Here is a 14,430-nt window from a genome sequence, read left to right as displayed (position 1 = left end):
CTAACGGGCAGCTGCCTGTGTTCCAGCTCACCAAAGTTCCCATCACATTCACTGTCTCCCAACATCAAGGTCAAGGGTTGGCTGCCATTCACCCCTCCCCTGAACTGTTTTCCTTAGAGCGGAATTGTTTTCCTACACATTTTCTATTGAAGGTTGAAAAACAAAAAATTAGAGGGCAAAGTGTGTTTCAAAAAAAATGGGAGAGAGCACATTTCCTTGTGGAGGTGAAGAATAGCCCATCTGTTCAATAAGCAAACACTCAGCCCACTCTGCCCATCTGAGGTTCCTGCGCGGCCCATGACCATCCAATCTGTCCACTTCTGGCTCAGAGGGACGGGGGGTTGAGAGATGTACTGACTCCAAGGGTAAGAAAGGGGCTGACAACTTCCGTACTGCTTCCTGGGGTGGCTGTGCGGGTGAAGGGAAAGCTCGGCACAGTGTCTGGCATGAAGGAAGAGCTGCATCAATGAACGTACTGGCCCACTTGGTGACAATGAGGTGACAGTGGGCTTTCTTTCACCAGCTCCCAGGTCCTCCTCCTGAGCTGAGGTCAGTGACGGGACAAGGAGAGAAGAGGCCTTTGGGAGGTGACCCAACAATGCTCCTTTCCAGGGATACACTTGTACTTACTCATGATGGTCGCTGAAACTCTGAAGAAGCCTCAAGAACTGTATCTTCAGGGTGATGTCCTAGAAGACATGTACATTCTCAGTGTTAAAGAAACAGTCCCAGTGCTCCAAAAACAACAAGGAGGATGCTCCAGTGAGAGTTTGGGCATGTCATGCGGCATCTCGGAGCTGCTCTCCTCATGCACGATGAGAACTTTTCTCTAAAACCACCTGTCAACTTCCACATCTGACCAACAGCAGATTAAGCCAATGTGGAGCCCTTCTTGCTAAAAACACCCTGACATATTGGATAAAAAATAACAAAATTCTATTAAATGTCAGGCTGAACTCCTTAGAAAGAAATGGAAACCCACAGGGATCAGACGTGAAGAAAGGATCGAGTTCAGAGCAGGACGCATGGGAACTCATGGGGCAGCTCTGGGAGACAGGGAGTGGTGGAAATGAGACCTGCTCACACCAAGGCTTGGGTTTGGATGCCCTGCAGGGACCAGACAGAGCCCTGGGCCTGCATAATACCTGGGGAGCTTATCAACTTGGGGAAAGAATGATTAAAAAACTCCATCTACCAGCCCAGGGAGCTGACAAAGACGCCTGTCCCTGCTGGTGGTTGGGGGAGAGCCTTCCACAAGAAGCGGAGACTCAGGGCTGGCACCACCAGAGAGGGAGGGCCAAGACACTATACATACAAACTGGCCCTGGGCCAGTTAAACTCTCTAACGCACCTGGCAGAAATGAAAGCAAAAGTGCTCTGTACAATTACACCCAGGAGCCAGGCTACCCAGGTAGCCACTGGTGAAATAACCACCCCTGAAGGTAACTGCTCCAAAAATACTACAAAACATGAAGCAACACTCTACCTTAAGCCTGAAGACTCAACTAAAAGCATTAGTACCCTAGGAGCAACCTGAAGGAGACCATAAAAAAGCATGTTACAAATGATTAAAGAGATAAAAATGCAACAGAATCATAAGGAAAGACTAAGACTGTAACAATGAACAAAGACCAAGCAGCTTCTGAAAAAAAAGTTAGACAGGATACAAAACACGCTCACTTGAAAATTAAAAACTCAAATGGATGGGCTGAATGGCAAATATGACAAGACCTAGGAGAAAAATGCTTAGGGGCACACAGGGCACTGAGGACACTACCCCGAATGCAGTGCAGGGATCACTGTGCCCTGATACCTGTGCAGCACTTTCAGGTCCCAGGGCTCCTTCCCACTTATGGTGGCGAGCCGCACCCTGGCCTGCAAGGCCAGCAGGGCAAGGGAGTATTAACTTCTTCTGGCAAGAAAACAGGCTCAGAGATTCAGCGGCTTGTTTACGAGCTCACTAGCTGAGCAGCACAACAGGCCTAACCCCCAGTTCAGTGCTCTCTCCAGGGTACTTGAGAGAGAAGGCAGAGGTGAGTCCTTGACCCCTAATGAAGCATCCTAAAGCCCTTTTTTGATGCAAGCCATTGGTGGTGTGTGTTTCTAGAAGGAAAAACTATTCATGGTAACATGGGGTAGAGCACAGAACAAGGAAAAACTTGCTATTAGGCAGTGAAGGGAAGTGAGCTCCCTATGCTGGAGGTACAAGGGGGACTCTAGCTGGAGGGTCTGAGGCAGGAACATCTCAAAAGGGGTTTCTGCATAGGGTGAGGGGTGGGGCCAGATCCTCCCCTAAGGTAGCCTCCAGTTATGGGATTTCAGTCTCTGCTCTGCTCCCAAGAACAAGAGTTGAAAGGGCCAACAGCAGGATTTGAAACAACTACTCCTGGCAAGTAAAGTCGTATCTGTCCCAGGGCCCCTTGCTCACCGGGCTACAGTCACAGTTCTGGTTGTGACCATGGAGGACAAGGGCAGATGCTGAATGTTTCCTCCAAATCAGCTTGTCAAACAAATTATTGAGCCCTGGTATCAGCTTGAATTCTGCAATCATTCTGTGAACCTGGATGGGCAGAAAGGGAAAAGCATTAAGACAGACGCACTAAGATCTATCTAAGCCTCGTGCTCAGCAAGTACAGTCACTATCTCCAGGAGGAAGAAAGCCAACAGTTAGTATGGAGTGTTGAGGCTTAAATAAACACCCACACATACCCTACCCCTCACCACCCCACCCTCCACTACACACAAATAGACTTTTTAACTCTGCTCATTAATCCTCACAATAACCCTATGAGTCTTACTGTTTGGTAGGTCCTATCTCAACAGCATGAGTTTGGGATTCAGCCAGCCCTGGGTGTAAATCTTAGCTTCTCATGTACAAACTCTGTAACCTTAAGCAAACTCTATAAACATTCTAGGCTGTTTCATCATTGTTAAAATGAAATGCTCCTCATGTTTCATGCTAGGATAAATTCCAACTGAGAGCAAGATACAAATGCTAAAAAATGAAACTTTAAGATCCTAGAAAAATCTATGGAAAGAAAAAACTTTTAACTGATCTACGAGTGGTAAAGTCTTTCTAAAGCACTATACTAAATGTACAACCCCAAAAAGAAAAAAAAAAAAAATTTTTTTTTTTTTAGAAGATTAGTAAATTCAATTACGTGAACTTTTTAAAATTCTGCATGGAAAACCTCACAATAAGCAAGGCCACAAGTCCAATATGACAAACTAGAGAATATATCAGCAACTCACATTAGGGCAAAGAGCTACTTTCCTTTATAAGGATTCCTATAAACTCTTCCAAAAAAAAACCAACCGACCCTACAGAAAAAATAGGCAAAGGATATAAACAGACAGGACAAAGAAAATACAAAAGGTTCTTAAATACACAAAAAGTGCTCAGTTTCACTTCTAGTAGTAAGAGACATTCAAATCACAAGGCATTTTTCACTTTTTCAAATTGGCAAAGAAAAAAAAGCTTTATAAAACTGTTGGTGAGGGTATGGGAGTTAGGCACATTTAGACAGTACTGGTGGAAGGGTACACTGTTACGACCTAGACAGGGAGGACAGACTGGTGTCAACTCCAAAAACTACAAAGCCATATTCCTTTGACCACTTATAGGAGCTTATTCTCAGACAGATCCATGCAAATACTAAAGAGCATATGTACAAAGTTACTCACGGCAGCATTACATAACCTATACTGCCACGAGTGGGGACCAATAAACACATTACGGTGCATCCATTCAATGGGATAAAGGCACCAGTAAAAGAGTCAAGGTCTTTTACACATAGTGAACTGGACACTTGCCAAGGTATAACGTTAAGAAAGCCAAGTGTACATATACTATGTTACTGATTGTGTGAAAACAAAAGCAATGACACAGAAATATATTTGCTTTAAAAAACACGAAATGTCTCTGGAAGGATATACTAATAACTGGAAAAACTAGCTACTTCATGGGAGAACCCGTTTAAAAATAGAACTATGTGAAAGTTTTACTAGTAAAAAATAGTTACATAACCCCCCCCCCCCCCAAAAAACCAAACTATTATCACCCCTTCTCAGGGCTGTTGGATGGACAGCAGAAAATACACGTAAGTGAAGTCCTACGCACAGAACAAGTGCTCAGTTACTCCCACGTACAAGGGGGAGAGGGAAGTTCTGCAGGACGATGCGTGTAACGTCAGTGGCGGAAACGTCACCCTAACCTGAGGGCTGGCTCTGTGCCTGAAACCTGCCCCTTTCAGGCCAAGTCCCTTGATGGAAAATGGGGGAGAACGGAGCTGTTGAAAAGACCCAGTGAGGTCACTGGGGGAAGCTCTGGGCCTGGCTCACAGAAGTGATTGCTCTGTTGGTTATTTTCATGAGCACCACAGGGATGGAGTTTCCAGTCTTGTGATTTTGATTTAGCCAAGATGGGTCAGACAACTTGGTCCACCAGTACATAAACAAGAAGGCCACTTCAAAGCGGAAGACTTCTGTGAGGCCTGGACAAAGAAACCCTTCCCCTAGCTACCTGACACTATCAGCTCCTTGAAGGCAGGGTCTGTGAATCCATGTCCCTACGGTGCCTGCACACAGTAGAAACTCAGTAAGTGCTGACCGTGCAAATGAAAATGTGCCAGTAAAACACGAGTTCTCTGTCGGGTGGGAATTTCAGGCTAGCTGACAGTCTCTTCCCAAGAAAGCAGAGCTACAATCATAGAGTTAAGACCACAAAGATTCAGAGAAACTTGGTAACAGGAAGGCTCAGGGTGCAGGGAACTGCTGTGGTGAGGCACAGAAAAAAAGTCAGGGCAGCAGAGTTTAAATCCTGGCTCTAACAATGCTGGCCACCAAGAGCACAGCCCTCTTCGTTCTTGGTTTTCTCAAGCATCAAGTGTAAGGAGAGGGTCCCACCACCTGTTGTGTAACTTACCAAATATTTGAAAATTCAAATGCGAGTAAGTGTGAAAGTGCCTTGGAAAAGTTAAAAGCATGCAACACACATAAGATAACAGTATTATTATTTTTAAGAATACATTCCATACTGAAGGAGAGAGCACCGGTACTGTGGGTGAGGAGCACAATGAGCTCATCCAGGTCCTGGCTTCAAATACCAACCACATGCCGGTGACTACCAAAGCCCTGAACATTGTCCCTAACTCCAGGCCTAGGTAACCCAAGCACCGATTCTAATAGATACTTAATCCTAACTTGTCCAAGACTAAACATACCTTCCTCCCTAAGCCTGCACTCCTCTCCCTGATCTTAACCTTTTCAATAAATGGCAAAGCCATCCTCCCATGTGCTTAAGCCAAAAATTGTGCAAGTCATCCTTAACTCTTCCTCTCTTTCTCACACCCCACATTCAAACCATCAGCAAATCCTATCTCCCTTCAAAATATATCCAGAATGCAGCCACTTCTCACAACCAACATGCTGGTCCCAGCTTCTATCATCTCTTGGCTCAATTACAGAAAGAGCGCCTTATGGGTCTCCCCACTTCCACTCTTACTGTCTCCAGTCATTCACAGAGCAGCCAGAAAAATGGCTTCCCATTTCAGTCAGGGTAAAAACTAAAGTCCTTTAACTGACCTACAGAAGCCTGATGGGGTCTGGCTGAGATTCCCGTGAGACCTTTTCTTCTCGTCTTCTTCCCATCCACGCACCGGGCTTCCTTACAATTCTACCAACACACCAGGCATGGCCCCACAACCCCAAGGTCTTTTGCTTCCTTTACCTGGTAGGCTGCCTCAACTACTGGCACAGCTATACCTCATTTTCCTCAGGACACCAGCATGCCAAATGCCATCTTCTCAATGAGCTTCTTCCCTGGCCACCCATCTAAAATCACTCCCCAACCCCAACCCCTTTCCGAAGGTTCTCCCCCTGTCCCCCGTAGCACTTAACGTCATCTAAGTTCTACTTTGAAACACGCTGGGTTGCCATTAGTTAGAACTGACTTAATCGTGGCTTTTTCTTTTAAACATACCATATATTTTACTCCCCCCCGCCCACCAAATGTAAATCCTACAAAATCAGAGAATTTTGTCTGTTTTGTTCATTGCTGCATCTTTAAACAATCTTGTACCAACAACTGGAGAAACCTAATGTCCCTTCCAGCTCTCAAAATCCATACATTTATCACCTCTCCATCAGCAGGACTGGAACGAACATTTTCCTTGCAAATAATGCAGTGATTACAGCCCGTTACCTTTTCTACTGTTTCATCTGGAAGATGTTCATACTTGGGCTTGAATCTGCACTCCACTATTTACTAGCTTCCTGACTAGGAACAACTATTTTCTCTCTCTGAACATGTTTGCCATCTTGTAATATGGGCATTACTGCACCTACCTCAGAGTTGTTCTGAGGAACATGGCTAGTTCAATGTCAGGTTCAAAATGGTGCATAAGGAATGCTGAACTCCCAGCCTCCCCTCCCGCTAAGCTGCTCCCCTAGCCCCTTCCAGCTAGCTTCATCCCCAGGAGAAATAATCCCATGGATATGGCTAGCTGCAGAGGGCTACTTCTCAATTCTGAGGAGTGCCACATACTTCTGGCATCCCCTTCCTCCCACTAGAGGTTGGAGGCTCTTGCTCCTCCCTCCAAGGCACATCTCGACTCACCTTGTCAGTTTTCATAACTTGATGGCTTTGGGCTCTGCCCACCACCCAAAGCCCCTGGGAGCACCATCACATTGGCAACTCCTCCACTGCTTCTACAGGGCTGTCATCTTGCCCGACACTGACCCTTTATTCGTGTTAACAAGGTCAGGTAATGCCACTAAGCTGCCCACAGCAAGGTACAATGGAGAGACTATGAGCTCTGGAATCAGACCTGTGTCCTTATGTGTAAAATTAGCATAAGGAAAGCCAACCCTAGGCTTTGCGGGGCTGATGAGAGCCATTCTGGGAGAAGGCCTAATGGAGGACTTGACACACCATAGGCACTCAAGAAGTGGGTGCTGTTGGCTCCCTCTACTCTGAGACTCTGGGGAGGGGCCCACCTGGTTTCGCTGTCGTCCCATCAGCAGCACGCAGAGGACATAGAGCACTTCCAGCTTGTACATGATCTCATGCATAATCTTCATTGACTGGGGCAGCTGGGTCCTAGTTGAAGTGTGAGGCAGTCCATTCTCCTCAGAAGCCCCTGGAGGAGGGAACACAATGGAGGCTGAGACAGCCACCAGGAGAGAGGGTTGAGTCATGGCTTGTGAGCAAACATGTTTCCGTCCCTCGAACTTGCTCCAAACAGACTTGAGATAACAGAGCCATCAGAATGGGCCCTGAGCCCACAACAGACTTCAAAAGCTGCAAAACCCCCTCCAAGACCCCAGGAGCCAGACAAGCTTAGAAACTTAGAAAAATCAACTCCACAGTTCTATTTTGTCTCATCAACTTTAACATAAAATTGTGTCAACACAGTGAATACAATAACATAATCTAACCCTTCCCCTTTCTCCTGGCACCATCAGGACTCCCGCTCCTCCCCCATCGACAGATATGTGGCAGCAAAGTGTGTCGAATTCTCAAGTCACAAATGACTCTGCGCACACAGGGCTTCTGCCTAGATTACATGGGGGATACTGCTGAGAGGATAGGGATTCTTTTGGAAGATCCCCCTCCCCTGTATTTAAAAGAACCACCATCTAAAGTTTTCTGACCCCTGAAACCATGGTCCCCGGCTGCTCTGCTAACCCAGAACTGAAACATTCACGAAGCCCACTTTTCAGACAAAAATTAGACAGGCTTATAAAACAAAAAATTACTACACGTGGGAAATAGTTCTTCTTAGTTCAAGCAAATATACAAGACCAACTGGGCAGCTCCTGCCCAAAAGCAGGACAAGGCAGGAAGGGACAGGAACTGGATGAATGGACACAGGAGTGGAAATGGGGAGTGTGCTGTCATTGTGGAGGTTGCAAACAACATCACAAAACAAATGTATAAAATTTTGAATGAGAAATTAACTTGAGCTGTAAACTTCCACCTAAAGCAGAATAAAAAAAAAAAAAAGTTTTCTCAGGTTCAACTTTCTAAGCAAATGGTCATTTACTGCAGGATATCGTAACATCAAAAATCTAACTCACTCTGCCCTACACACTTGGAACTATCTTTCCAGTCATGTTATATCACTAATACAGAATCCCACCCTTGGAAGAAGACAAGCTGCTGAACAAAGCATAACTGAGCACAGCAGAGCACCATCGTTAAGAGTACAGACACTGGCGCCGGACTCCTGGACTGGAAACCCAGCTCTGCCACTTGCTAGCTGGGTGGCTTTGGGTAAATTACTTGACCTCTTTGTATTTCAGTATCCATCCTCATCTGTAGAATAGGGATAACAACCATACCCACCTCTTGCCAATGATGTGAAGATTAAAGGACTTAGTATGTTCAAGGTGCTTATAACAATGCCTGGCACATGTAAGCAACATGTGAGTATCTGGTAAATAAAAGTAAAAAACCAATTCTGAGTTTTCTGCTAATATCTGCTTGCGACTTACTTTCTCCTTTTTAATCTGCAAACTATTGATGGCAACTAAAGTGGCAGTGGGCAAAGACTTAAGAAAAATTTACTGGACAAAATCTAATTGAGAAAATCCTATCTGTTCACATATATTTTCCTGTACATTGGGGGAAAAAACCCACAATTAATTTCCATGTGGGAATCCCTAGCCCAGCTTCCACAGCAGTTTAAGTGTCAACTGATTGGTGGAGGGAGCCTCAAGGACTATCACGTTGAATGCTGGCTCTGCTGCACACTCAGCGTGCGGCCTCCCGACCTCAGCGTCCTCGTCACTAGCTCATGGGGTGTGGGGAGGACTGCAGGAGAGGTTGGCTATAGCAGAAGCAGGTACAGCGAATAGCACACTGAGCTCCTCAGGAATAAACGTTTGTGGAGAAAGAGAGACACAGGCAGCTCGGACTCTTCCTGAGTCACTGCTGCTGTTTGGTGTGTGGTGTATACAGGCCTGACAAGAAACTCTGTGGGTAAGTATTTCAAGAGGCCTGAACTTCCCTACAAATCTTTTCAGCTCTACAACAGTGATTAAAGTGGTCACCACTCTTGTTATGTCTGCGCTGAACTCTATTTTCTAGGGAATACTTTTTTTTTTTAATAGCTTTGAGATATAAATCATATAATTCACCTAGTTTTTTTTTTTTAAGTATATTCACACAGCTGTAAAGTCATTACAATTGATTTTAGAAAATTTTCATCACCCCAAAAAAGAAGTCCCATACCCATTAGCAGCCACTCCCCATTTTTCCCAAGCCCCCTAGTACTAGTGGAATCATACATACGTGGTCTTTTGTGACTGACTTCTTTCACTTAGTCTTAAGTTTTCAAGGATTATCCATGCTGTAGCATGTTTAAGTATTTGTCTTAGATTCCAAGGGCTGTCGTACAAAATACCACAAAGCATGTGGCTTAAAGAAGAGAAATGTATTGTTTTACAGTTCTAGAGGCTAAGAGTCCAAAATCTGGGTATAAGCAAGGCTATGCTCTCTCTGTGCACTTTAGGGGGAAGACCCTTCCTCACCTCTTGCAGCTTCTGGCAGCCCCAGCCATCTCTTGGCATTCCCTGGCTTGTAGATGTATCTTTACATAGTGTCTTCCCCTGTGTGTCTCTGTCTCCATGTCTGTTTTCCCCTTTAAAAGATGCCACTCAGAAGGGATTAGGACACTCCCTACTCTCTGGTGGTGCAGTGGTTAAGCACTCGGCTGCTCACCAAAAGGTTGGTGGTTTGAATCCACCAGCTGTTCTGTGGGAGAAAAGATGTGGCAGTCTGCTTCCCTGAAGATTTACAGCCTTGGAAACTGTCTCTGTTCTATAGAATCACTAAAAGTTGTAATTGGCTCAAAGGCAACAAATGTGGTTTTGGTTGGGTTTACTCCAGTATGACCTCTGTCTGAGGCTGGGTTCTCTAGAGAAGTAAAACCAGTGAAGCATCTATATGTACATATATATGTATATATAGAGAGAGAGATTTATTATCAAGGAACTGGCTCACGCTGGCTGGAAAGTCACAAGTCCATGGTTCAGGCTGGAGGCTTCTCCTGACTCACACAGCTGCAAGGGCTGGCAAACCTAAGACTGGCAGGTCAGACAACAGGCCTCTGGCTCATAGGCTGCGAAGGCCCACAAATCCCAAGATTGGCAGGTAAGCTGCTAGCTCAAGTCCAAACTGGAAGTCAGATGAACAGGAGCCAGCTGCAGGATCCAGAGCAAGCAAAAGCCTGTGAGCCTTGCCAGAAAGTCCATGTATATTGGATGCGGGCCACACCCTCAAGGATACACCCTTTCAGCTGATTGGCTACTGACAGAAGATCCCATCATGGAGATGATCACATTATATCAGATTTCATCATGGAGGTGACTACATCGTTATATAACTTCCAAACTACATCATAACTGCCAAACTACTGAGAATCACAGCCCAGCCAAGTTGACACATAGCCTTAATGATCACAACCTCCTTAACGTAACTGACAACATCTTCAAAGAAAAACCTATTTCCGAATAAGGTCACATTCACAGGTATAGGGGTCAGGACTTCACCGTAACTTTTTGGAGGACATGATTCAACCCACAACAGTATTAAATTTTTAAAAAATTGTCAAATAATACCCTATTGTATAGATACACCACATTTTGTGTGCCCATGCATCACTCGGGCATTTGAGTTGTTTCCACATTTTGGCTATTATGAATAATGCTGCTGTGAACATTCACGCAGTTTTTGTGAGGATATATGTTTATATTTTCTTGGGTATACCTAGGTGTGGAAATGAGGATAACATGATAGCTCTATATTTAACCTTTTGAGGAAATGCCAGGCTGTTTTTCAAAGCAGCTGCACTATTCTGTATTCCCACTAGCACTATACGATAGTCCCATCTCTCCATATCCTCACCAACGCTTGTGACTGTCTGTTCCATTATAGCCATCCTAGTGACATGAAGCGGTATCTTTTTATGGTTTTGATTTGCAACTCTCTGATGGCTAACGATGCTGAACATCTTTTCATGTGCTTATTGGCCATTTGAATCTTCTTTGGAGAAATGCCTATTCAGATCTTTTGCTCATTTTAAATCTGGGCAGTCTTTTTATTTGAGTTGTGGTTCTTTATATATTCTGAACACAAGTGCCTTATTAGACACAGCGAAACCTGTGACAGCCGGAACTCGATGGGACCGCCTTGTTTTTCCAGGTGTCTCAAATCTTGCACCTCTGACAGTGCAGTCTTACCACTTTTTTATTGCATATTTTAGTGGAAAATATTTGAGTTTTCCTTCTGTGACAGGTTTTACTACATATGGCTTGCAGATATTTTCTCCCATTCTGTGGGTCTTTTCACCTTCCCCCCCCCATTGGGAATCCACTGTTTATCATTTATAACGTGTTCCAAAAGCACTACAGAATATTTTTTAAATATCTATAGCTCATTTTATATTACTACTAGCATGTGATTATTAAATTCTCTTGAACTGTTGATGGACTGAGCTCATAACGAAACAATGCCAACTGGAATTCTCGCCAATGAAGTGAACAACGGAAGCCCTCTACTCTTTTCAGAGGTTCAGGATTATTCCCTTAGAAGCTCTGTTTGTCAATCATGGTTGTGGGTTTCAGTAACCTGTTAGTCACCCAGAACAAATACACATTGATAAGGGGTGGATTAAAGAAATCCAGTTCCTGAAGCAGCCACTTCTTAGCAGCTGCTGCTCTGAAAACTGCCGACAGTTGCACAGGAAGCTCATCAGCTCAAACGCACATCAAGCGCTATAGCAGCTCAGAGAACAGACGACCTCAAAGCGAGAATTAGGTATCCGGACTGTTCTTCCTCTGCATTTCTTCTCTCTGGCCTCAACTGCACTTCTGCTCCAACTTCTGGAAAACCTACCCTGTTTTTCCTTCTTTAATTAAGCAGGGATGTTTGAAATGCTACAGGGAAAGAAGTCTCCTTCCCCATAAGCAACCACTTCCCCAAAGTAAGGATGTTCTGCCAAACTGATTCCGCATTTCTGCTGCCCCCTATTGGATCAGAGGTCTCATGCTTTTTTAGTGGAAATGGAGTTCCCTGGGTGGTGCAAACAGTTAATACGCTCAGCTCCTATCCGAAAGGTTGGTTTGAGTCTACTCAGAGGTACCCTGGAAGAAAGGCTTGACAACCTACTTCCAAAAAAATAAGCCACTGAAAATCCCATGGAGCACTGTTCTACTCTGACATATATGGAGTTGCTGTAAGTTGGAGTCAACTCGATGGCAACTGGTTTGGATGCTAGAAATAAACTATTATTCATTTTCTTCTGCTGCCTCTTTTCCTGCTATTGTGTCAGTAGGTTCTTTCTTCTTCTTCTTTTCCTCTTTCTTATAGCTGCTCTTTTTATAACTGTGGAGGTTTACGTTATAAGAAAGAGAAGGGTAGGTTTGGTAATTCAAGGTCTTGGGCCAGCACAAAACAACCATGTTTAGGGCACAACACAAAAAACAGAGAGAAAAGAGATATAGTTCTTTACTAACTGGATGTATCATGAGTCCAGTTTTACCCTGTGACCTGTAAGTGAGCTAGCTAGACTTGCACTATGGGTTGGTTCTGGTTAATTTCTGACACTGGCTAATAATGACATTCCGTAAGCAATTTTGAAAAATAAAAATCAATATGCCCAACAAAGGGTGAAATGAACAGACATGCTCTGATGATCTGATGATGTCACAGCCAGACAGCTGGCAGTGGTCATATGCGTGCCAGAAGGGGAACCTAGTGTTCATGTTTACGATTACTTTACCACTTTATAGAATTTAAACACTGTGGAAGAGTTACATAAATACAATTTTTCTGAATGATGTATGAAGCTCAAATAAAAATTAGAGCTTCTGAGAATTCTAAAAAAGGATTTTCTAGTTTCCTTCTATTCCTAGTTTGTTGAGTGGTTTTACATGAAGCGGTGCTCGATTTTGTGAAATACTTTTTCTGCGTCTATTAAGATGATAATTTGCAAGATAAAAGCAATCCCCAAACTAACAGACCCCCCCAACTGCATATGCGCCAATTAGTTGGGCATTATGTAACAGGCAGATCAAAGCCAAAATTAACCCACCAATGGTGCTAATGTCAAGAACATGAGAGCTGATTAAATTGTGGTCAGTTTAATGAGAACTTGGGGAATGCCTACGATATTTGTTGAAGAAACTACTACTAGTTGTTGTCTAGTCGCCCCCATGTGTATCAAAATAGAATTGCGCTCCGTACAGCTGGATTTTTTTCCCCATAATTTATTTCTGTTGTTAACACACACCATTCCAACAATTTCTACATATACAATTCAGTGACATTACATTCTTGGAGTTGTGCAACCATTTTCACCTTCCTTTTCTGAGTTGTTCCTCCACCATTAACACAAACTCACTGGTCTTTTGAAATACAAAAAAGCTCTAATTTTGATGAAGTCCAATTATTTTCTTTTGTTGCATCTGCTTTTGGTGTAGATCTAAGAAACCACTGTCCAACCTAAGGTCACAAAGACTTACACCTATGTTTTTGTCAAAGAGTTCTATAAGCTTAGTGCTTACATTTAGGTGTTTGATCTTTTTGAGTTAATTTCTGCATATGGTATTCCTTTACATGTGGATATCTAATAATGGTCCAGCACCATTTGTGGAAAAGACCATTGTTTCCCCACTGAACTGTCTTGGCATCCTTGAGAAAATCAACTGGCTGTAAATGCAAGGGTTTATTTCTGCACTCTCAATTCTGGAATTCTATTTCATTGATCTATATGTCTGTCCTTATGCTAATAACACAATGTCCTGATTACTGTAGCTTGGTAATAAGTTTCTAAATCGAGAAGTGTGAGTACTCCAACTGTGTTCTTCTTTTTCCAGATTGTTTAGGTTATTCTGGGTCTTTTGCATTTCCATACGCATTTGAGGATAGGCTTGCCAATTTCTGCAAACTGCAATGAAATTACAATGCTATTATAAATGAAACTGTTTTGTGTTTAGTCTGTTCGTTGCAACTTTATAAAAATTAATTTTTGTACACTGATCTGGTGTCCCTGTAATCTTGTTGAAATTGTTTAATAGTTTTTTAGTGGATTCCTTAGGTTTTTCTATATACACGCTTGTGCCATCTATAAATACAATTTTACTCCTTCCTTTCTCTTCCAGATGCCTTTTATTCCATTTCCTCGCCTAATGCCCTAGCTAGAACCTGCAGTACAATGCTGAACAGAGGCAGCAGGAGAGAACATCCTTGTCTTGGACCTGATCTCAGGGGGAATGCTTTCAGTCTAAGTACGATGGTAGTTATGGGTTTTCTGTAGATGCTTTGAGGAAATTTCGTTTGAGCGGTTCTATTACAAAGGGATGTCGGATTTTGTGAAATGTTTTTTCTGCATTTATTGAGATGATCATGTATTCTATTGACACAGT

The 14,430-nt window shown here is 43.6% G+C and overlaps 1 protein-coding gene across 2 annotated transcripts in view; it reads right to left on the bottom strand.

Moving 5' to 3' along the window:
* The window catches only part of TRPC4AP (transient receptor potential cation channel subfamily C member 4 associated protein), an 83,284-nt gene that overhangs the window by 8,799 nt on the left and 60,055 nt on the right, over positions 1 to 14,430 (bottom strand). The window contains exons 9-11 of one of the 2 annotated variants that reach the window (XM_049868780.1): positions 6,997 to 7,163; positions 2,429 to 2,560; positions 631 to 689 (exon numbers count right to left, since the gene is read on the bottom strand). In XM_049868780.1, the coding sequence (XP_049724737.1) occupies positions 631 to 689; positions 2,429 to 2,560; positions 6,997 to 7,163 (358 nt within the window). The remainder of the gene's footprint in view (positions 1 to 630; positions 690 to 2,428; positions 2,561 to 6,996; positions 7,164 to 14,430) is intronic. The other variant, XM_049868781.1, reaches the window with a different exon arrangement.

The sequence above is a fragment of the Elephas maximus genome, chromosome 25, assembly GCF_024166365.1.
Source record: "Elephas maximus indicus isolate mEleMax1 chromosome 25, mEleMax1 primary haplotype, whole genome shotgun sequence".
NCBI classification, from domain to species: Eukaryota; Metazoa; Chordata; class Mammalia; order Proboscidea; family Elephantidae; genus Elephas; species Elephas maximus.
The sequence above is the reverse complement of the archived record's forward strand: the minus strand, read 5'-3'. Positions and strand labels throughout refer to the sequence as shown.